The sequence below is a fragment of the Pyxicephalus adspersus genome, chromosome 11 (genome assembly GCF_032062135.1).
Source record: "Pyxicephalus adspersus chromosome 11, UCB_Pads_2.0, whole genome shotgun sequence".
NCBI lineage: Eukaryota > Metazoa > Chordata > Amphibia > Anura > Pyxicephalidae > Pyxicephalus > Pyxicephalus adspersus.
This window is the reverse complement of record NC_092868.1, coordinates 28,663,051-28,687,637: the sequence shown is the minus strand read 5'-3', so window position 1 is coordinate 28,687,637 and position 24,587 is coordinate 28,663,051. Positions and strand designations below refer to the sequence as shown.

Genomic DNA, 24,587 nt, shown 5'->3' with positions numbered 1-24,587 from the left:
TTGTTATGCAGTAATAACAGTATAGTAGAAAATCCAATTTGGGACTTTAAAGGCCAAATTTTCTGATATAAAAACTTTTATTTAAGTACAAAAAAACAATAAGTAATTACATAAAAACATATACCACACTGTTAAGTATATACTGCATGGACACCCACTAAGATATTCCCACTGTCCACTCCAAGAAAACCCACTCATAAAGAATGTTTTTAAATGGTTTGTTTATCAAAGGAATCTAAATGTATTAACCTGTCCAATAAAGTTCTATCTGTAGTGTGTCTGCAGCATTGATTCTATTCAAAGATACACTACAGATTGAACTTTAATGGATAAGGAAATACATTTGGATTTCTTTAATAAACGAACCATTTAAACATTCTTTTTGAGTGGATTTTCTTGGAGTGGCCCTTGTCTCTGCTGTCCATCTGTGTTTGGTATTGTAACTAAAAGAGATGTATGGACCATTATGAGCATCCCATATTTATATCTCCCTGCCTGCCCTGAAGAAGCGGACAAACGCATCGACAGTGGGAATATCTTAGTGGGTGTCCATGCAGGAGATACTTAACAGTGTGGTATATGTTTTTATGTAATTACGTATTGTTATTTTGTACTTGAATAAAAGTTGTTATGAATTTTATATCAGAAAATTTGGCCTTTTAAGTCCCAAATTTGATTTTCTACTTTTTCCTATGACTTTAATCAGGGATGTGGTCTTGAAAAGATGATATACAGAGGAACTCTTAACACTTTCTCTACATAACAATATAGTATATAGGAACATTATAATAGCATTTTATTGTGTCTGCAGCTGCTTTAGATAAAGTAAACAAAGTATATCAAAACAAATCTGCCTATATTATAAAAAAATGCTGTGGACCATCCTTTTATTTCATGAGTAGATAAATTCAGGCTTTCTAAAAATCATTTTATCAGCACAGTGTATTTCAGAGTTTGTGACACATACCACTGGAGGTACAAAATCACTATAAGTGCTATAAAGCATGACCGGGAAATAGGAAAAAATCTGAACTGGACATAAATGGACACAAGGTATTACATATTTACTTCCTGTCACAGGATATAGGTAAATGTTGCAAAAGTGTTTTTTTTTTAATAACTGCTACTTTTCTAGCTATTATGTAGCCGCATAACATTGCATCAGATCTTACTGAAACAAACAGCTAGGTCAGGCCTTCCAACTGGTCTACTGATAAAATAGGCATTGAGGATTGTTTTTGTGTCAATGGTATAAGTTTGAGACACTACTAGGATTATTCAGAATTTATTGAAAGGTACCTTTTAACTCAAACTGACCTTCACCTGACCTGCATTTCACCAAACTTGGGAATGTAAAGCCCACTTGCAGCAAACAAAAGTCTATCAACACAGTCTATTAAGGCATTTGTAGCATTATTAGTACACTTGCAACACCACAGTTGAATACTGTCCATGGCCTTTTCTATTTGTGATTAATTTTCAGGACAAGCTTTCAGTGGACTACCCCCCCCCCCCCCCCCTTCCTCTAGTTCCAATCTTTACTCTCCATTTCTATAATGACAGATTGACTATGCAAAAATATTATCATTTTAGTGATGGTTACTAGCCCCCTAGAGCAGCCTTTTTACCCCTAAGGAAACCTCAATATAATTTTCTGGTCCAAACAAAAACCCTACAAAAATCTATTTTTTAGGGATCACAAGGAAAACCTTGCTAAATTAATAATTTGGAGGGGGGGCTGGGTAACTACAGGAAATGTCCTTACATTGGTAGCCAGAATGTTCAGCCCTACAGTGTTAGCTAGAATGCATAACTTGTATACAATTTAATAGATCAATAGAGTCATGCAGCTGGCCACGTTACGTGGTGTTGGCCCCAGACCTATGCAGGAAACTCCTAGCAACTTCTGGAGGAACCCTGGTTGAAAATAGCTGCCCTATGAGGAATATGATGAATAATCAAACTAATACACTATAGTCTCAGTAGACTCTTTGGCCATTTTGTAGAAAGCAGTGTCTAGAATAAATGCCGATTCTCTAAGCAAGTGTGGAATCAGTGACTAAAGATGGTGAGGAGAAGTGAATATACAGAGTAAAGTAGATGAATTAGCTAATACAGCATAGATAAACAGGGTAGGTGGAATTTAGCCTGCAAAAACTTCAAATTATGAGCGGCTTGACTATAGGTGGCAAAAGCTGTAAACTGTGGAAAATAACTTGGTAAAGTGTATCAAGCAAGGCACTAACTCTCTGGGGTTAATTTACAAAGTAACACACAGGGAGGCAACAAATTTAAGTCCAATTTATTAATCAGGGAATTAGTGGTGTTTTATTCTGAAATCTTCTTGAGTGTATATCTGAATTTTTGGTTAAAAAGTGCATACATTTCCTTATGTGCTTGTGCACACTGAAGAGTTTTTTGGGGGCACATATAAGCTGTACAAGACAGAGGTGGACTGTATTATACACAAGAAACTGCAAAGTGGCTTTGTCTTGACTAGTAACCATGTGCACTTACTCTATACTTTCTTCTCCCCTTCCGTACTTACAAATGACCCCCTATTTGCTTGACCAAAAGAAATTTAAATACCTCCATGAGAATAGAAAATATCCCCAAATAGTGCAATGGTAGAACAGAACCAAAATCATGCAGTTACCTAGTTAAGAGTACCAAAATTACATTGGAGTCAAGTGTCCAAGGTTAACCTGTATCTGTTGTGTTTAAACAAATTATTTAAAATGGTTTCTGGAATATGAATACTCATAAAGCCATGTGATTGTATATATCTGATGAGTAGTAAATGATCTATTTTACTTTGCTTTGTAAATGAGCATAGCAGAATAATAAGAGAAGCAAAAAAAATACAATATATACTGTTTATATATTTACATATATAAAAAAGTTGTTCAGGATAAGTACAAATTTGACCTCCTCTCCTGACCCCCTCTGCCAGTGCTGAATCTCTGGGATTATAGAAAATGAAGTGGCTTGAATTTTGGTTTAATTATTAAGATATATCTTTCTACACAGCAGCAGGAAAATGGTCCCATTGCTTCATACTAGGATCGTGGAGATTGTCAATCAAGCCTGGTTTGATTTAGATTTATTCTGAACAAAGAACAAAAACTCTCCTAAAATAGTGCCTTTGGCATTCAGGCAAGTTCTGTATTGAAATGATAGGAATACATTTTTAATGTACAGTTTTCTGAATGCAATATATTTTTGACAAGTGCCTAACGTATTTCATTTTGTGTTGTCCTAGCTATTTTACATGTAGGCATCAAGCTTATGCGATTGCTCCAGTGTAATGCATATCTAGAATTTCACACTCACAAAGTGTTTAAGGTGTTTCTTTAGTTTAAATGTACAAATATGCTTTATAAGTATTAATAAAAGGAAGCACCATTCTAACTTCACACTCTACACTGAGGAATACATTGTTAGTAATAAATGGATTGCTACAGTAATATAAACCTATGTGCAACATTTAAAAAAACATGGGGCTTCCCTTATGGAAGCAAGTGCTATATATTTAAGGTGTCATTTGGTCCATACATGTCTACAATATGGGGTACCCCGTTTGGTCCACCAAAATCTACTACAAAATATGGACCTTTATTACAGTTTTGTAAAGCTATTCGTTTTGCAGTTAGGCGACTGATGTAACATGAAAGCTGGTCAAAGCTTTTCAGTGTGCCTTATGTCTCTTCCTAATGTTTTGCAAGCATATGGCGCTGCAAAGTGCTGCGATCTCCGAAATGCATGTGGCATTCTTGACATTGGTGAGGTCGTTCCCCAGTATGGCTAAGCTGGTGACGTGTTAGTTCGCCAATGTCCCGAAACCTGCGATGACAAATTTGGCACTGGCAAGGTTTCCCACCAAAATGAGTGTACTTGTGACGTGTAAGATGGGATGTCCTCTTAAAAGCTTTGCCACAAATCTTGCATACGTGAGGTTTCTGTTGGGAATGGGCAATGCTGTGTCTCTGGAGGTAGGAGAGATACTCAAATATCCGAAAGCACACTGGGCATTTATAGACCTTTCTTGGTGCCACAGACTTTGAGGCATCAACATGTGTAATGTCTGAGCTGGAATCACTGGTCATATTATCTTTTGAAGTTTTAGACTCTTCTACAACCACAGTGTAAGGCAGACCTTGGCTGTCAATAAGCAGAAATCTCCTGAAGGTGGAGCTTCCAGATTTGTCTTTTGGTACAGAAACAGCTAGTTCCCCTTTTGATTCATCAGGTGATAAACTAATATATTTATCTCTTTGAATGTTACTTACTCCACTATCACTTTGTAAAAAAGTGCCACTTGATGTAGGCAATTCCTTATATTGAACACGTTGCTGAGTGAGCATTTTCTGGTTGAATCGCCCTGCTGTGCGCATTAAAGACTCTTGTCCACTTAATTTTATTCTCCTTAAAGGTTCACTTGTACCACTCTGAAAGGAGACTTTATTTAGACTCACCACATTCTTGTGAGAAGGATGGAGTGGAATTGCAGGGTAAAGGTTAGAGTCTTCATCATCGCCATCATCATCATCATCGTCATCTTCAACCAATATTGGTTCATTTTGTAAATGTATTTTATTCCCAGAAACTTTACAAACAGGTTCTTTGGTATTAGTAATATTGGAAGCACCGATCTTTGCATTGTCCCTGAAGACCTGTGAATAGGTCTTTTCCTGTCGAAAAGAACGAGCAATGTCCTTGTTCAGTGTTGGCAACCTTTTAAGTTCCATTTCATAAGATGCCTTTAGGTTTTGTACACTGCTCCCATAAGTAAAAAGTGCTACATTTTTTCTATGGTCTAAGGAATCTGGTACAAGGTTTTTCCACTTGTTTACTGAAGGTTTGCTTACCATTATCTTCCGGCTTTCTTCCCCACAACGTTTGTTTATTTCCCCCTGATCTAAAGATATGCGACCATACCTATAACTGGTTCTGCCCTCGACCTGTAGCAATCTGCCTTGTTGTGCAGGCTGTTCACTGGTCATTACAATGGCTGCTTTTTTTAGTCGTTCAGTAGGCAAGTACTTGTTAGGATTTATTTGTAGGGTCCTTGGTACTGTCATATCTTTCTGTTGATTAAGAAATTTAAGGTTAGTTGCAGCCATTCTCCAACTTTCAGGATCCATTCCCCAAGATGTTGTGTATTAAATTAAACGAGATACAGCGATTCTGTGCACCTACAAAGAAACAAAACAACATTATTAAACATTTGCATAACATTTCTTATTCTTGGATCACTGGTATCTGCTAAAAAGTGTAAAATATCAGTAATGAATAATAAAAGGGTTATTAGAAAGCAGCATGTATTAGTATGGCCTGGGTTGTGTTCTAGTATGTAAATGAAAAAAAGAGGCAAAATCACCAACCTACAGGCAAATCTAACAACCAGAACTTCTGCAGACAGGGTACTGGAACTCACAATTGCCTGTGTTTGGTGAAAGAGTACCAATATCAGCATTGGCTTAGCTATGCATACCAAGACTTGTAAAACCTTCCAGTCTTAAAAGGAAAAGATACATTGCCGCCTTACACAAAGAATTGTTTTATTATCAGAATTTAAAGCAACATGAAGAAGAAGCCAGTTTAAAGCTGGATAATCTGTTGCATAAAACTTTCCTGGTGCCTACATTGAAGAGTATTTACGTATTAATATTACGTAATACCAAACATAAGTATTAACTCTGTCCATTTCTTAACGCACAGTACCAGTGAATCTATTTAAAAGCTCTAATTGCCTTCAACCCCTTTTCTTTACTTTAAAAACGAGAGGAATCGTGAAGGAAAGCTATTGCCAACCTCAATTTATTGTGCTAAAAGTTACATTTCCTTTCAGAATAATCTTCTCAGTCTAGTTTCTTACTTAACATATGTATGTTGCCATATAGATGAAGAAAACAGAAAACTGCATCAATACCTACTATAGTTTTACTTACTTGGTGCCTACACACAGCAGCATACAGATCTGTTCTCATTGCTTTATTTATGAGAATAGGATAGTTACATAATTAGGTTGAAATAAGACATAAGTTCATCAAGTTCAACAACTAGGGAAATAAGCATATCCCAGATATAAAACCCTATGGACATAGCTGATCCAGAGGAAGGCAAAAAAAACTCTAATTCAGTTTGCTCCAACAGGGGAAAAAATCCTTCCTGATCCCAATTGGATGTTGCCTGGATCAACAGTCACTGTGATCTTTAATACCCAGATGGTGTAGGTTGTGATGTCACTGGGCTCCCTGCACTGCTCAATGTGTCAGTCCCGTTGTCCTTAGCAACAAGATGATGTCAGTGAGAGCTGTCTCTGCTAGGCTTACATGGCTTTTTCTATGCCAACCACAGAGGTAGGACTAATACAACAATGCAATGACAGCAAGGTGGGGGCTGACTGAAAAGCTGTGTCCACATAGATTAGGATGCTTGTAGACACACTCAAGAGGCCCCCGTTCTAGCCATTATTATTAATTCCATAAGTCCAGGTTTTAAAAAAAAAAAAAAAACAACCCCCAGATTATTACTCACTAAACTAGGCATGTCTGATTCACCAGAACAGGCTAAATATTGTTTTCAGGCTTTCAGCCATAATGATCCAACTACAAGTCAGCCAAGTACTGTTTTATAGGGAATGGTATATTGGAAATATAAAGCTTAATAATAAATGGGTTTCCAAATACAGCTCAGAGTTTAACCAGAGACAATCTGTCCAGCGATAACTGAAATCTATGAGTCTTGCAGACACAAAGACCAGACTATCACAGCAGGTGTTGTGACTATAGGGTCTGGAAGGACACAGGTTGTCAGATAAATAAATATCTGATAAGGGGAAATGTATGACCCTAGTCTGCTAGAGAGACAATTTCCAGACAGGCATTTTAAAAGAAGACAATTTTATATTTAAAGGGTAGATCATGAATTAATGTTATCCACAATATCACATTGGTTATATCCAAACATGTAAATAGGTGCAGCTAAGGTTTTTTTTATGGTATCCTAATAATGTTGTATTGCAAAGTTGGGTCAGTAATAGAGGGCATGGTTACACTGGGTGCAAGTTTAAGTGCTAAAGTTTGGTATGGACTTTGGAGAGGTACAAGTGGCTATAAAGAAAGAAAAGTCCTGATTAAAGAGCACATCTACTGCTGTAGTTTGTTAAAATTTCCACCAGTATCTCTCCATGTATGTTGGATCATGTCTTTCTTTTGTCCCTCCAGCATAACCTTCAAATAGATCCAAGGGGAAAAAATGGGGTGACCTTTTTTGGCTGTTAAAGTCTCAAAAGGTAACCAGATTGTTTCCTTCACAACAGATTTTTTTATGAATTCAGGGTATTTCTCTAGGTATAGTTTCTAAATTACGCCAAACATGACAGCAATGGGATTCTGATTTTGGGTATTATGACTGAGTCTAGTCTATCTTGTCCTTTACTTCTAGGGCACTTCCATTAGGGAACCAAGCTGTCTCATGAAACACCTACTTGTCCTTGTGATTGAAACACTAGGTTCAAACAAGAACTCTTAAACAATCCATGTAAACACATGTGCACACATATCAGGAGATGTGGTGATCTCCATGTTCTGAGAACATTACACATGTGTAGACATATCAGGAAATTCTGTGTCCTGGGGACATTACACATGTGCACACAGATCAGATAATGATGTTATCTATGTTCTGAGGACATTACACATGTGTACAGAATACATGCTACAAGCATGCTGAAGGTGGCCCTCTGGCAGTGCTGTCTTTGGGCTCCCCTGCTCACAGTATACATGGAAGGACTGTGTCTGTAATGAGCCACCATTCATCACTGTCACATATGTATTAGTCTGCCCGATCGCCCCTTACCTGGCTCCAGCCGCTTCCCTCGAATCGCTGTGGCTGGATAGTGGTTTGGGGGAGTGAGTATTTCTAAATAGGAAGAGAAGGGTGCTTCACTGGAATCTGTCCTGATGGAAACAGAAGCCAAGTGGAAAGAAGAAATCATACTTCGGTTCCCGACCAACCGCTGCCATAGTGATAGCTGGGATGACGGGCACACAGGGCTGGCTGGGCAATTCGCCGGTCTGTTCTGTGTGTGAGAACACCCGAATACCGGGATACCGGAATTCCCAGCTCTGTATACAGTGCTAATCTATATACTGAGCTGTGTATAATGTGTATATGATAATATTCCTCCACCAGTCTATAACACCTGTATATATAACACCAGAAACACCCTCAGATATGGACATCTCTACCTCACAAATAAAACCTTGCTTTCTTTATCATGTCATTATTAATCAGCTTTTGCTTTTAAAGTTTATATAAACCGATTGCCTGAGTTGGCCTGCGTTTTGTCAAGGTGGCACAATTATTTGACTTGGCTGCCCACTGTGCCATATTGCTCACAAACATGCATGGCCAGATTTTAAAAGTGTGTTGTTCATTTGCTAACTAAAACTTTTACCTTACATAAAGAAGTAGACAAACTTTTTATGCAAGGTAAAAATTACCTTCTTTTTTTGGGGGCTTCGTTACCCAATCATACGCCTGCGCAGTGTGAGATCAGGTGACGTAGGCAGAAGGCGGAAGAAGGGCAAAGAAGATAACAATGCCCATTGCTTCCTCAGCACTGGGATAAAGGAGGATTCCAGGATGGACGTAGGACCCAATCCAGGAAACCTACTTCTGCTTTATTCTTTAACCTCCCTAGTGGGAATCCCTAATGTGGCTCAGAGTGAATTTTCCAAAAGCGGTAACCCCGAGCCACACTCAGGGTGGAATTGCCAGGGAGTTTAAAAGTCCTACCTGGTTCCCACATTCCACCGGCGTCCTCCAGCGGTGCCCGCCGCGTCCTTTGGAGGATGCTCAAGTAGTCCTCCAGCAATGCCTGACAGCATCTTCCCCCGGCGATGCCAGCCGGGCATCTGTGTAACCTGGCGATGCCCGGGCGGCATCTGCGCCCCCCAGCGTGTGAAAGTTGGGGACATGACACCAGGGGAAGCAGACGGCGGCTGGGCATCTGCATTTAAAAATACTTAGTATTCATACCGCCAAGGTTAAGGTCCATGTATTTTTATTGTCAGTAGTTCCCCATTAATATTATGTGATGAATACCAGATTCACTGCTTAATAAATAAACCCCATCATCTTATTGGAAGATTTTTTTAACATAAATCCTCTGGCTACAAGGTCTCTTTAAAGCGACCCTGCATTTTTTTTACAGCACCCTGTAAAAGCGTATGCAAACACTGTACAGGAACTAAGTATCTGTTACCACCCCTCCAAAACCCCTACATTAAAAACAATTGAAATATAAACAAAACTTTAGAATAAAGAGGTAAAACACAGGCTTGATAACAGTGATGTCCCTGTGTCTGTGTGCTTCGACCTGGGAGAACCACATACCCCAAAATTCTGTGAAAATGTGATCTAGTACAATGCAGGAGCCCCTTATTCACATAAGATGGTGGCACCTAGCACTGGAACGTAGATAGGCAATTCTGACGAGTTTAGTTCTACTGTAAGAAAACAAAACTATTAGAATAACTCCGTTATGGTACCCAAAATGAAGAAAGAACTTTAATTTTGCTTCAGCATCACCCTAAGCACCATAGACATGCCTGTGCCTAAACCTGAATAGTGGTAAATCACTGCTTCCATTGACGGCTTCTCTACCAAGATCGGGATTGAAATTTAGTGATGTCAGTACCATGATGCTCATTGTTCTCTATACTGGAGGGGAAGCTTGACCTGTGAACCTTTAATCAAGCATCTCCCTGCTGCATTATCATTTATCTACTTCCTCTACCTCATCAGCTGATTCTTGATTTTTCCCCACTAGTTATCAGATTACAAGATATATTTGTTGGAATCACTGTACCAAATTGTGTAAATAAGTAATAGAAAGTAATAAAATTAGTAAAATGTAAATAACAGTGTGATGATATAGTTTTGATGTTAGTTCTCAGATAAACACCTTGGATCCTAGACCCCGAATGTACTTGGTGACTCATATTCAATTTCAACTAAGCAATTTTTTCACTTTACTATATTTTTATTGAAGTATTGTTCATTTTATTCTAGTATACAATCATCGCGTTCTTCCTGAAAAAGAGAGAGAGATGTGATTCTGTACCCCCTGAGTTAAAGGACAATTATTTAACATAGCATAGTGTAACATGATATACCTGCAGAGGAGAAATACAGAACACTCAGCTGTATGGTATAAATAATTGATGAATGCATGTATAAATGGCATTGTGGTTTTAGGAACTTACATTTGTGCGCTAAGGTTTTTTTTTATGATTTGGTACAAATAAAGAATGTTACATGTTTAACATACATAGAATATTGCACCTATTGGTGCACAAAGGATGCCAATAAATCCCATTGGGTAAAGGATAAGGCCTTTATTATACTTCTCTTTTGTTGACTCAAATTCAGTGCTATACTATATTTCTAAAGTGCTCTCTGCAATGTCCCTAATCCCTCCCACTGTCATTCTACTCTGGTCTTTTTTCTGGATTTAACATTTTTGGCCAACTACATTAGCTAGATGGGGATGACATAGCATGTGCATGGAAGACACATCATCTCAACAGAAGAATCTCTGGCAGAGGAGACTTCATAGCCTCATCTGCCATTTAAATAAGCCTTTCAGTCAGATTTTTTGCCCCACTTTAAAGAAGAACATACTATATATATTTACCTTTCCTTCCATCTGTGTACTCCTCTCTGGTTTCTTCTGCTGACTTCCATGTCGATAAAAGATACAGCAATTATGTGGAGGTCAGCTGGAGAAATTAGTGAGAGCTATAGGAGAGCCAAGGGATTACATCTTCCATCAGTGTTGGTTTCCCAATGAAAGCAAATTTCAATAATAGGTAAACATATGTAGTGGAGGGAGGCTGGGCAACAGGGTGGAAAATGCCATGTGTGCTGGGTGACGGAGGAGTTCAGCAAAAGAATCAGAAATGCTGTATGATAGATGAGTACAGAGTCAGGACATTTGGATGGCAGAGGAGTCCCATGTCAGGGAAGGCTACAAGGAAGTAAAGTTTGCAGGGGTACAGGGTAAAAATGTGCACATTCACTCTGTTATACATGGGGTAAATGTGACAATGTCATATTGCCCACAGTAAAGAATATATAAATAAATGTAAAATATGGAAGAGCCTCATCCTCAAGAAAGAGTTTAGTTGGGTGTTGAGTGATAGTTTAGCCAAACCAGATGGCTGTTAATGGCACTGAATGTCTGGAGGTGCTGGGTAGGCGGTGGAGGGTGGTTTACCTATATAGATTATTGGTAGACACATTTTAACAGGATTGATATGTATTTGGCATTGCTAATAAGGTTCATAAGTGTTTTAATGTATAGCATTATGTATTCATGGGAGCATTACTGCTGAATTATGTGGATTATTCTGTGATTTTAAGTCATTCTTGCCATCTGTTCTCACCCAATATTAAAGTGTACTGTACAACTACCTAATTCTGTTCAACATCCCAATTTATTCTATTATAAACCATGCTCACATTTTGCAGCTACACACTTTGAGGCTTCCTGTCACCCTATAAAATGTCCCCCTTGATCAACATCTTTAAAATACAGAACATACCAGGATGAAATACAGACTAAAGCTACGTACACACTTCCAATTATTATCGTTGGAAAACGAACGACGAACGTTCCTGCACGATATATATGAACAATCGTATAGCAACGATTCTGCACATAGAGTTAACGACACGATCGTTCGTAGATATTGTACACACAATAGATACGATCGTTTGAGCAATAGAGGAACTATGTGCACGACAGGAAAGTGAACGGACGTTCGTTCATCACGCATGCTCTGACCATGGACGATCAACGAACGACCGTACACACGAACGATGTTCAACGATCGTCGTCCAATCCGATCCGTCGGTCCGGTCGTTCGTTTCCAGCGACTTTCCTCGTTCGTCGGCGTCGTTGGTTACTTTTTTACAAACGATTTTTTGCCCAATCGATCATTCGTCGTTCGATTGGAACGATAAAAATTGGAAGTGTGTACGCACCTTAACTCAAAAACTAATCTTGGTGAACACATTCTTTCCTGGAGGCTAATGTAGCCTGTTTAGATTGTGCTGATACATTTATATGTGTCCCGGAATTAGGGCAAATTAGGTACCCTGTATTATTTATAATTATTCTAAGCAGACTTCCTCCTAATACCCTGTCCTTCCGCAATGAACTATCCTCTTGTATTGCAGCATCACAGTTGGGTACGTTTTGCAAACTGATGTGCTTTGCTTTTCTTCCTTTAGGTACAACATTGCAAGTTTCCACCAAATTAGTAATCTTATACAATTGTTATGTTGTCCATTTTAGATAATTTGTCTGATTTTGCATTAATGACACCCAAGCCAAATGTATTTTAAAAAACTATTTTTTGAGAAAAGCCGACTCTCAGTTACCAGTATTTAGATGTTAGCATTGTTGTAATGTGTGTGTTGGTTGGAGAAGTGGAAGACACCTGTCATTTCACCCAAATTACCACAAATGATTGTTTGGAGCAATGACAATCTAATGTTAATATGGACTTAACGTTTGAAAGCTTGCTAAAATATTAACTGATGGCACATGAAAAAAGATGTTTTCATGTACAATATTCAACTATTTTGTTTTAAGACTTTGGAAAAATCCAGCTAAAACTGCTTCAAATGTACTTTTATTACTTTTCATAAAACATTACTACTATTTTATAAACATACATTAAAGCTTGTTGAACAAACAATATAGCAAAAACGTGGTGTGAAAATATCAACATATACAGTATAATGTATGTGGAAGATAAATCATGGGGGCCATTGAGAATGGGTTATTGCTAGTGTCAGAACAAACCTACCCATACAAATCCAAGAAAATACAAAAGCAGATTGAAGCAGACTGATGAAGCTTAGAAGGTCATACTTAGGCCACAGGGAGGTCAACTGCAAATGATCTCAGAACCATTATTAATATTACACAGTATTTATATAGCGCCATCATATTACGCAGCGCTGTACAAAGTTGATAGTCATATCACTAACTGTCCCTCAAAGGAGCTCACAATCTAATATCCCTATCATACTCATATGTCATTAATGTAGTCTAAGGTCAATTTTTGAGGGGAAGCCAATTAACCTTACTGCATGTTTTTGGGATGTGGTAGGAAACCCACGCAGACACGGGGAGAACCTGCAAACTCCATGCAGACAGTGTCCTGGCTGAGATTCGAACCTGAGACCTAGCGCTACAAAGGCAAAAGTGCTACCACTGAGCCACCGTGCTACTCACGGCAACCATCATAATCTGATCTCAAACTCAAGTGGAATTTAAACTATATTAGAAGAATTAACCCCACCTGTTTATATTCAACATGGCCACATCCCTAAAATAGATATTTATACATACATGGATAGCTTAATAGTGGGACATTTAAGGCCACATATACACAACACAACCAAAATCTGCCCTCCTTATTATCTGCTAAACTGTGTGTAACAATGCTGAAATTACCAATCTTTAGCCACTGAGTCTATAAATATTTATATTGATAGACTGCCTGGTTGTGCCTGGTCTCAGTACTACTTGTGAGTCACAGATCAGGACCATGCATTCAGCAAGCATAAGTCGAAGTAAAGTCAGAGCACCTTATCTCTATAATTATTCAGACACTTTGACTTGAAGTATAGAGAGAAAAACATCAGCTTGAAACAATGCAACAAGCTTAAAAGAATTTTGTGATCTTGAAATGTATCGTTTCTTGTTTTTTGTATCTCTTGAATATATCATTCTGTTGCCTGCTTTTTATCACATGACTGTAACTCATGGTTTTGTGGCTATATTACCTTTGCCGACAATTGTTGGGAATTGTTTTCATGGCACCAAAAATGCTATTTTTATACTGTCCTGATAATATCATGTGATTTCCTACTCACAAGGATGTAGTCCCCAGACATCATGACTCCAGAGACATTTCCATTGTCATTGGCATTGTTTGCCATGTGATCCCTCTTGTGGTTCCAGGGTATGGTCTTACTTCCACTGATCTGCACCTGCATGTCAGACAGCAATTTTTTATTAGCCATGGTCCTGTTTATGCTAATAAATATCTAATTTCTAATAATATATTGCTTAATAGTGTTGTATGTGTGCAGCAGTGGCCAGCTTTGGGAGCTTGTCACATGGTTAATATAATGTTTCTGTATTTGGCTTCTTCTGTCTGTAAATAACATATTTTTGTTACTGTGCTTTGTTGCCTTCTAATCAGACGTTGTGTTTGATTAAAGGTTAGCTACAATCACAACTGATATTTCTGTTTTTGGTGTTTGCTGCCATTCCCCAAGTGTGCCAAAAATCAGTTACCTGGACTGAATGCAGACCTAAAAACAAAATTACCTAAATAATTTTTTTACCCTTCCTATGAGTCTTTGTATTGAATGTTTTTTTTCTATTACTTGACTTTCTGTTCTTTTAATCAAGAGATCAGGTTAGTAATAATTTTTGTTTCCTGTCCAGGAGTGACAATGCTCCCTGGTTCTTTGTGGTGACCCTAGCTATGCGCTACCCCTTTGTGCACAAAGTTACCTTTTATAGAAAAAAGTACCAAAGTACCTATTATATAATTGTTGGCTTTGCAACGCTCACTCCTTCAATGGTTGAATAACAATGTCTGGTCAAATGATTCAGGAGAGATGTGGACATCTATAGTACAGGTACATTTAGCAGAAGTGGCCAATAACATGTTAAGCTCTATGGTTTAAGTACTATTCATTGTAGAGGGTTTATTTCACTTTGAGCTCCAGACTCTCCAATTGTAAGCCCTGTACAGATGTCAGATGGACATCAGAGGACTGTTGCTGGAAATGATCTTTCGTGATTGTTTCCCGTAACAAATGAACAAATGCTGTACACACAATGTCATGCTCTATTCTAAAGAAATGCACAGTGGTCATTTCCAATCCTTGGCAGACTGCTATACACATGTCAGATTTTCAACTAAGATAAGCGGAAGAACATGCCGTTAAGCGTAAGCAGATTGCTCATGCAGTTAGGTTAATAGATTTTCTCTCAAAATTTGTCCTTAAACTACGTTAATGACATATGACTATAGTAGCAATTGTTAATTGGGAGCCCCTTTGAAGGACAGTTAGTGATATGACTGTGGATTTTGTAAAGCACTGTGTAATATGTGCTGACTCGACGTACTGTATGTAAATACTGGTTAATAATATCAATCTGGGATTCCTATTATCTGATGTGTGTATGTAGCTGTAGGCTGGATTTACACCACAATCATTATGTAAAGTACATTTTTTTCACATGTTAAACACAACATATTTGCATACACTTTACATACATTAGAAAGCTCTGTTAAAACCATAGCAGGGGCTTTTTTCTTTTTACACAAGTGAAAGGTATAGATCTATGCAACCAGGAACAAAAAAAATCCCAGGAGCCGATAAGATAAACATCAACCTGGTGGCCTGGTCTCAGAAGTGATGTCAGCTGCAGCTTCTCTATTTTCTAAACCGTTTTGTTTTTACCTGGAGTAAGAGGCTGGCAGGGAGGTGGATTTACCTAAAATGCAACAGCACTTTGGCAAATATACCTTTTTTGCCTGGCTAACACCAATGTACTACATTACTGTGGACTGTGCACAGTAAAAAACATTGATTTTCTTATGTTCCAAACTTAGTATGCATCCCAAGACCCATGGGGTGACTTTGTGCAGTGCTGGGAGCAAACTTCAGCTTGTAGTGTCGCTAAACAAAGGACACATTAAACCCAGAAGTATTGGTTCTAAAGCAGAGCTTTCTGTATTTTCCGTAAACTAGGTTCCAGGTATTTCACACTGTTACCATGCTCCAATCTGTCAGGGTTCCCTTTCTATTTTTTTTCAGTTTTTACTCTGCAATTGGTGAGTACAGTGATACCTTGGCTAATGAAGATAATCTAGTCCGGAATCACACTCATTAGCCAAAATCTTTGTTAGCTGAAAAAAAAACTAACATACAGCTAAGTACAGCTCGCCGCGGCTGCAGTTTGCTATTGCACATCCACAAATGCATTCGTTAGCCGAGGCTGAAACACAGTGGAAAAAAATTTTCATTTGACGAAAAATTCATTAGCAGAGTCACTTGTTACCCGAGGTACAACAACGATTTTGCTACTGATAATACCACGTGATTTACATGATATTGAGTGCGCTGATTCCAATTCTGAACTCAGAATTCGACTATCACGTACAGATTTAAAGTTATAGGCTGCTATGGCTGTTCAAATGGTCGGTAATTGGGTAATGTATTTTTACATGGGAACATAATAACAGTTGCAGCTACCACTATGCCTGCTGCCCCCTCAGCTGAATCACATCCCCTGGTGGCATGCATGCTCCAGAAGTACCTGGGCATGTCTGGGCAAGTCAGTGAGCTGATTTGACGTCATAAATAGGTATATATGGCGAGATGGACCAAGGGCTAGTGCGAAACCATCTTATTGGATAGTACAGCTAGGCCATAGTGAGTCTGTTTTGAGTTAAATATGAGTAGGTGCTGCTGTGTTAATAAACCAGATTACTTTTGCTACATTTGTGGCAAATATACCCCGTGTGAATGCAAGAACCTAACAAAGAGGGGGAGATTTGCCTACATGTATTACTTTGGATATGAAATTGGAGATCAGGATAAAAGCTGGGCACCTCATATCTGCTGTCAGGTGTGTTACGTTGGCCTAACACAATGGTTGAATGGGAATAAAATGCCTTTTGCTGTGCCTATACATTTGTTGTTACTTACAGTGACATGTCGCATGAGGAAAAGGAGGATGATGTCGATGTTAATGAATGTTATGAACCCCAATTTGAAGAGGGTAAGCCAATCAGATTTAGATTATCTAGTAAGGGACCTGTCTTTTCAAAAGAGAAGTCTGAACTGTTAGCCTCCAAATTAAAGGAGTGGAATTCGCTGAAAAAAGGTACAACAACTTAACACTTTTGTGATTGTCACACAAAGTTTGCCGGGTATTACAAGCTGGAAAACGACATTTGTTTCTGTACCGACGTGAGTGGTCCGATGATGGAGATAGGTTGCGAACACATACCAGAGCAGTGGAAATTGTTCATAGACTCGAGCAAAGAAAGTTTGAAAGCTGTATTGCTGCATAAAGGTAACAAAAAACCTTCTGTTCCACTTGCTCATGCCGAGGGAATGAAAGAGACATACAAATCCATGAAGGTCATTTTGAAATTGATTAACTATTCAGAACACAAGTCGAACTTTTGTGGTGACCTGAAGGTGGTGGCACTCCTTCTTGGCCTGCAATTGGGATATACAAAATATATGTGCTTTCTGTGCCTGTGGAACAGTCGTGATAACAGCAACCATTACAAAGATAAAGATAAAGCCACCCAGACCTGAACACACTGTTTGCCAGTACAACGTGAAGCATAAATCACTCATTGATCTACAGAAAGTTTACCTTCCGCCACTTCATAATAAACTTGGATTAATGAAAAACTTTTTTTAGTTTTCAGTATCTGAAGGACAAGTTTGGAAAAGGTACAACAGATGCTTAACTGAAAGCAGGCATTTTTGTTGGTCCCAAATCCACAATTTGATGCGTGATGCCATATTCAGAGACAAACCCAACCCACTTGAACTTGCTGCTTGGGATTCATTTGTGCTAGTTGCACAAAACTTTCTGGGCAACCAGCGAGCTGAAAACCGTGCTGTACTAGTGAACAACATGCCAACACCATACCATCAACTTGGCTGCCGAATGTCACCAAAAATTAATTTCTTTCATTCCCATCTAGACTTCTTCCCACTAAATTTGGGTGATGTGAGTGATGAACAAGGGGAGAGGTTCCACCAGGACATTTCTGTTATAGAAACAAGATATCAAGGTCGGTGCAACCCCAACATGATGGGGGACTACTGCTGGTTTCTGCAACGGGAAACAGCAGAGAGCCACAAACGCAAAAGCAAGTGCCTGAAACACTTCTGAAGTGTACATGTGTGTTGAACAAGGACTCAGGTGAATTATGTGTAATTGTATATGTTGCTGCAACATAAAACTACATTTTTGTTATGTCATGGAACTATGGGGCAAAAGTTAGTTATGTATAGAGATTACATAGTAACTGCGGAATCGAGAGAATGTAGCTAATCGTGTCTATATCGTGTCTATTTGTGTAATTAACTAAAGATTCTGACATCCTAGGCAGTATCAGACTTCAGATTTAGATTCAGCGCACTTGATTTAGTATAGGACAAATGGATTAGACCAAGTAGCAGACAATATTTTTTTGTGATGCAGTGTAATTGTTACAGGAAATGATTTTTAATGATTATTACAATGCTCATTCAAAATAAATGGGCTGCTTTTTTGCATGTTGGCACATTACCATATGTGCATTAATATAACACACAGAAAATGGCACCATGAGGGAGTATATAATGTGAGCAAGTCCCCAGCCATGTCATATAAAGCAGCGGTTGCCAAACTTGCTGACCTCATGGACCACTAAATTCATAATTTTAAAGCCGGCGGACCATTAATTTGATTTTCAAAAAAAAGATAAATACATTTGTAAAATAATAATCTTACTAATGGTACCTGACAAGGACTGTGGATGCTTTGAATAATTGATCAGCTCATGGTTAAAGCATACCTAAAGGCAACCCTTTTATGTAAGGTAAAAATTTTGTTTGATTGTTTTTTTTTTGTTTTTTTTAAGTGCAACACACTTTAAAAAAAAAAAGTAGCTCCACACCCTTAATTCTCAAGAATAAGGAATGAGTCAAGAATGAATGGGAGCACAGAGCCTCCGGGAATACCAATGTCACTTATCCCAGGGAGCACATCGGGCATGCGTAGAAGAAACCCTTTTGTCAAAAGGAAAAAAATTGCTGATCTCATGCATGCGCAGTGAGATTGGCAAGTTTTTTTCCCAGTCTACGTCACCCGATCTCGCACCTGCATCGGGTGATGTAGGAAGGACCCAGTAAAAGAGAAAAAGATGGTGGCGCCTAGCGTGCCGGCCCGAAGACAGATACTGGGGCGATGTGGGACCCAATGGAAGAAACTTTCTCACCGATCGACTGCTCTGCAAGATTTAAGGTAAGTGGATTTTTTTTTGGTTTTAGACAGTTTTGAGTTTACCTCTTCCTTAAAGTTTTACTATTGTTACTGTTATCAATAGTTGCAATATTTTTGGTATTACTAAAGAAATGCAAAATATTTGTTTGTTTTTGTTTTTTCTCACTCATTATGGGTTTGTTTAATTGAACTCCAAGGCAAAACAAGATTTGATAGTTATCAAAGTCAAACTATTTGATGCCATTAAATATAACAGTTAAAGAAAATACACAGTTAAGGTCATTCTTACCTAAAAGAGCATCTTAAAAAAAATAAAATAAAAAAATCGGATGAGAATATTGGCAGAGCAGGCTGACTGCTGTAATGGTGGACACAATACTGAAGCTTATGGCTCTGCAACGGTTGCCTCATTTAACTTGAGACTACACTGACGTCACGATGCACCTCCCTTGTTTTTCCGTCTCTAGGACAATTTGTGAATTTAATGCAATATAAAGGCCAAAAATTTCATATACAGTTAGGTCCAAAAAATTTGGACAGAGACAAACTTTTTTCTAATTTCGGTTCTGTACATTACCACAATTATTTTTAAATAAACCAACTCAGATGCAGTTGAACTGCAGACTTTCAGCTTTAATTCCATGGCTTGAGCAAAAAGATTGCATAAAAATGTGAGGAACTAAAGTCTTTTTTTACACAATCACTTTATTTCAGGGGCTCAAAAGTAATTGGAAAAATTAAAAAGCTGAAAATAAAATGTTCATTTCTAATACTTGGTTGAAAACCCCTTGCTGGCAATAGCAGCCTGTAGTCTTGAACTCATGGATATCACCAGATGCTGGGTTTCCTCCTTTTTATGCTCTGCCAGGCCTTTACTGCAGCGGCTTCCAGTTGCTGTTTGTGGGCCTTTCTGTCTGAAGTTTAGTCTTCAACAAGTGAAATGCATGCTCAATTGGGTTCAGATCAGGTGACCCAATCAATGTGACTGCATTTAGCTGGATTTGAGCAGACAGTATGTCTCTGAACACCTCAGAAATCATTTGGCTGCTTCTGTCCTGTGTCACATCATGGATAAACACCCGTGTCCCAGTGCCATGGCAGCCATGCACGCCAAAGCCATCACACTGCCTCCGCCATGTTTTACAGATCATGTGGTATGCTTTGGATCATGAGCTGTTCCATGCCTTCTCCATACTTTGTTCTTGCCATCATTCTGGTAAAGGTTGATCCTGGTTTCATCTGTCCAAAAAATGTTTTTCTGGAACTGTGCTGGCTTTTTTAGATGGTTTTGAGCAATCTATCTTTTTTTTTTCTTGAGGCTTATGAGTGTCTTGCACCTTGCAGTGCACCCTCTGTATTTACTTTCATGCAGTCTTCTCTTTATGGTAGACTTGGATATCGATATGCCTACTTCCTGGAGAGTGTTGTTCACTTGGTTGGCTGTTGTGAAGGGGTTTCTCTTCACCATGGAAAGGATTCTGCGATCATCAAACCTGTGTTGTCTTCCGTGGACATCCAGATCTTTTGGCGTTGCTGAGTTCACCAGTGCTTTGTTTATTTCTCATGATGTACCAAACTGTAGATTTTGCCACTCCTAATATTGTAGCAATTTCTCGGATAGGTATTTTCTGTTTTTGCAACCTAAGGATGTTTTGTTTCACCTGCATGGAGAGCTACTTTTACCGCATGTTGTCTTAATTGATAATGACATTACTTTTGATTCCGTGAAATGAAGTGATTGTGTAAAAAAGACTTTAGTTCCTCACATTTTTATGCAATCTTTTTGTTCAACTCACTGAATTACAGCTGAAAGTCTGCAGTTCAACTGCATCTGAGTTGTTTCATTTACAATTACTTGTGGTAATGTACAGAACCAAAATTAGAAAAAAGTTGTCCCTGTCCAAATATTTATGGACCTAACTGTATAACGCATCCATGTCCAGTCATGACACATAAACCTGTACAGACTTCCAGTCAAGTTACACTAACATAAAGCTGAGACATATCTCCAGCCATGTAACAGGAACATTTCCCCATTTATGTTACATTAGGCAGTGACATATCTCCAGCCATGACACATAAACAGGACTGTGAATAGACAACACTTGAATGGCAGCCACCTCATCCCTTGTACTATGACTGATAATGACATGAGGCGCCCCCTAGCGGAGAGCAGCCGCCCGGTCTCTGACAAGATGGATGCCCGGTCTCCATAGTGAGGACAGGCCATTATAAAGGAGGGCAGCCCCGGGCCGGCTCTGGTTACACTCCGCTTCCTTAGTGACGCAGGCGCCTGGAGATGGCGTTCATGTAGGGTGAAGCTCGGCTAAAATGGCGGCGCTGGAGGTAGAGGAGAGGTCAGAGGGTATTGCTAATGACAGAGTTGGTTTTATTATGTGCATTGTGTGTGTCTGTAGGATTTATACTTTGTATTGGTTTTCTCTTTATATTCCTCATGCTGTGTTGTCTGCAGCTCTGACAGGTGCCGGGTTCTGGTGGAGGTTCGGGCTGTATGCCCAGTGCCATCCCTGGGTCTGTCATGCCCCTGCATTGATTTGTCCTTGAGGGGCCCTTAGGTGTGTGGCCCCGAGCTGTCAGTCACAGGGAGCTTCCATTCTATATGACAGCTTCCAATGTCTGAGCAAATCCTCCCATCTTTATCACATCTTATTATTTCCATTACTTTTTGTATGTCCTTCTATTAAAGATCAGACTCCATGTACACAGGTGAGTGTAATCTGAGCCAGGGTGTTCCTTGTATTTAGACCCCACAATTCACCCTGACAGAGGATTCACACCTGTGTACTGTGCTATACATATAAACCCCAATATACATCTACCAATGTACAACACACCAGTGTGAATCTGGTCTAAGTGGGTGAACAAGGTCAGGCTTATTCACAGTAATTCACACTAATTCTATTTATTACAGTGTACCTAAACTCAGAATTTTCACTTTATATAAAAGGGTGGACAACCCTTTTATGTTAAGTAAAAATTCTTTTTTTTTTCTTTTTAGTGCAACACCTGCAGTGCCGCCCCCATAATGAATTGGGTGCTCCTTCTGCGCATGCCTGATTATTGAGAGAAAAATTTGCCGATCTCACGCATGCGCAGTGCGATCTGCAATTTTTTTTTTACATCCTACGTCACCCTTTCTCGCACCAGGGTCAGGTGTCGTAGGAAGAATAACCAAGAAAAAGAAGAGGAGGAGAAGGAACGGATGCCGGGACGATGCAGGACCCAATGGAGGAGACCTCTATAGGACTGCCCTGTGGGATTAAAGGTAAGTGGCTTTTTTTTTTTTTTTTTTTTTTTCAGATTAGTTACCTTTCAGATTAGTTACTCTTTAAGTTCCAGCAATTACTTGCAGGAGGTAGAGAACACTTTGCTCCTGATGATCTTCCATTTATGATATGTCCAGGCTAGGGGTAGGTGATCAGGTGTGGGTTTTTCATGTGGCTACAAAGCAAAGCAGGTTTTAATTAAAGCAGCTTACAAATGCTGAAAAAACACTTGTACTGGTGGCAAGTGGTTCCAATTTAGGTCAATGAAGGGCGGGGGTGGCAAACCACCCCTGGATGCTGTATATAGTGTCTGGGGAAAACACAGCAGTCCACTGCAAAAACAAATAATAAAAAAAATATATATTTTTTTAAAGCAGTGTAATAGGCTTGCAAACCCTGCAAGTGTGACTTGGCCTCAGAGGAAACTTGTACAGAGTGGAAGATTTGGCTGCCGTGCTGGAAATGCTAGCTGTTTGGCTGCCCTGACCCTCTTGAGTACTTTGTGCCACTAATTGCTTGATCCGTTTCTTGTAGTTATAGTGGAGCTATAGGGGTTGGTGGATCAAAGGAGCACCCAATATATCGGGAAATGTTAACTTTGATTCTAGCAGCAAAGACACTTAAAAAAAATCTTAATAAACTTGCATATATTTTCTTTGTTTTTCAGGATCAACCCTCCACAGATGGATTACTATGTAATTCATGAAGTTTATGATGGCGACTTCTCCCAAGAACAGTTTGAAGCTGAATTAGATGCTGCACTGGAACACCAGTATCGGTATATAGTAATAGAACCAGCACGCCTGGGAGATGAGACTGCCCGCTGGATTTCAGTGGGCAATTGCCTACATAGAACTTCAGTCGTAACAGGAATTATTTGTCTTTTGACACCTCTCAGCCTTCCTAGCTCGTCTGCTCTATATTTAGGACTACCAGCTGGAGCCTTAAGTGTGGCGTGTGCAGCCCTTTATGGTGTCTCCTGGCAGTCTGATCCATGTTGCCATTATCAGGTCGATCTGAGTGGCCGAGAACTTGCACTGCTCCCTCCAGGGACTCTAAGGACTTCTTCACCTGTAGTATTAGTCCGGAAGGAGGATACACATCGCAAAAGACTACACAATTTTATAGCACTGACTGCCCTAGTATACTGTGCCCAAAAGGTTTTTGAATTGTGTACAGACTGGTAGCATAAATGCTCTAACAGTAAAGATGCTGACCAATCATTTGGCCTTCTTGGTTATATTATGGGTGTGTGTTTGTAAGAATAAAATGCATATTAGGCTTGAGGAGGTTCTAAATTGCATATTAGACTTGGGGAGGTTTTGCAGTATTGATACCGCTAGTACTTTGTACTAATAATTTGCAGGGCTTCCTACGGCAGCTACTTTTTTTCTATTAAGTAATTTAATTGGAGGGGGGGAGCTCACCAGCATTTGCCATAGTGTTTAGGTAGACACAGCACAATATGGCGCACTTATCTTTGGCTGTACCCCTCTTGCAACAATCTTAGGGTTCCAATTACCTTGACGTCACTGTCAACTAGGCTGCTTTTGTTTCTCAATATCTTCTACATTAAACTGCTTCTCTCTTTACCCACTTATGATGTAACATACACCTGGTACTTGTATTGACTTGGCTCTCAGCAGCAGAAAAGTATGTAACTTGTTAAAAGCTCATCTACCAGAAGACCAAAAACCTAACTGTAGTAATAAAAGTTTAGTTCCACTTTAAGCTGACTATACAAGGTAAGGTTGAGGCAATCTCTCATATCATTAGAATTACCTGTTACCATTATGTTCATGTGAGTACATATTCCCAATATACAGTGGACAAAGGCAGTTTGTGGCCCACATGGTAGCAATCAGAAAGGTAAGGATCTAGGAGTCCATGGAATCCCCAGATTGTATTCAAATTAGGATACCATTTAATATAGAACAAAATAAGAGTCTTTGATGGTGAGAGGTCGTTATTTGAGTGGTCAGGTACATACACCTGCTGCAGCCATGGCAAGGGGAGGCAAGCTTCACCTGTTCGATTTTTCTTTTCTGTAAAGAGACTAACCAGAAGCATTAAAGGATTCCCATATGGAAAGGGAATGCCCAACACTTCCAGCTGTGAAAAAGCAGAACTATGAACTAAGAGATGTTATACTGCTGGAGTACCAAAGAAAC

General features: G+C 39.1%; 2 protein-coding genes across 8 annotated transcripts; one reads left to right on the top strand and one right to left on the bottom strand.

Moving 5' to 3' along the window:
* Positions 1–1,587: 1,587 nt before the first annotated feature.
* Positions 1,588–7,990, bottom strand: LOC140340704 (uncharacterized). The gene is made up of 2 exons (XM_072426065.1): positions 7,864–7,990; positions 1,588–5,195 (listed from the first exon to the last, which is right to left on the bottom strand). The coding sequence occupies exon 2, from the start codon at positions 5,142–5,144 to the stop codon at positions 3,711–3,713; it is 1,434 nt and encodes a 477-aa protein (XP_072282166.1). The 5' UTR covers positions 5,145–5,195; positions 7,864–7,990; the 3' UTR covers positions 1,588–3,710.
* A 12,138-nt stretch (positions 7,991–20,128) lies between these two features.
* On the top strand, positions 20,129–23,639 carry LOC140340911 (transmembrane protein 11, mitochondrial-like). Of its 7 annotated transcripts, none has more exons than XM_072426353.1 (3): positions 21,362–21,486; positions 22,298–22,415; positions 23,084–23,639. In XM_072426353.1, the coding sequence occupies exon 3, from the start codon at positions 23,100–23,102 to the stop codon at positions 23,601–23,603; it is 504 nt and encodes a 167-aa protein (XP_072282454.1). In that variant the 5' UTR covers positions 21,362–21,486; positions 22,298–22,415; positions 23,084–23,099; the 3' UTR covers positions 23,604–23,639. The 7 variants fall into 7 exon arrangements, with proteins under 7 accessions (XP_072282451.1, XP_072282457.1, XP_072282452.1 ...); XM_072426355.1 differs by having other exon boundaries at positions 21,457–21,475; XM_072426354.1 differs by having other exon boundaries at positions 21,476–21,494.
* Positions 23,640–24,587: the final 948 nt, after the last annotated feature.

What these genes read in the sequence shown, in the direction of transcription:
- LOC140340704 (XM_072426065.1), bottom strand. Translation starts at nt 5,144, where the DNA reads ATGGATCCTGAAAGTTGGAGAATGGCTGCAACTAACCTTAAATTTCTT.
- LOC140340911 (XM_072426350.1), top strand. Translation starts at nt 20,144, where the DNA reads ATGTCTCTGAACACCTCAGAAATCATTTGGCTGCTTCTGTCCTGTGTC. An exon ending in CATGTTTTACAGATCATGTG is followed by an intron (nt 20,284 to 23,083) that starts GTATGCTTTGGA and finishes TTTGTTTTTCAG; the next exon opens with GATCAACCCTCCACAGATGG.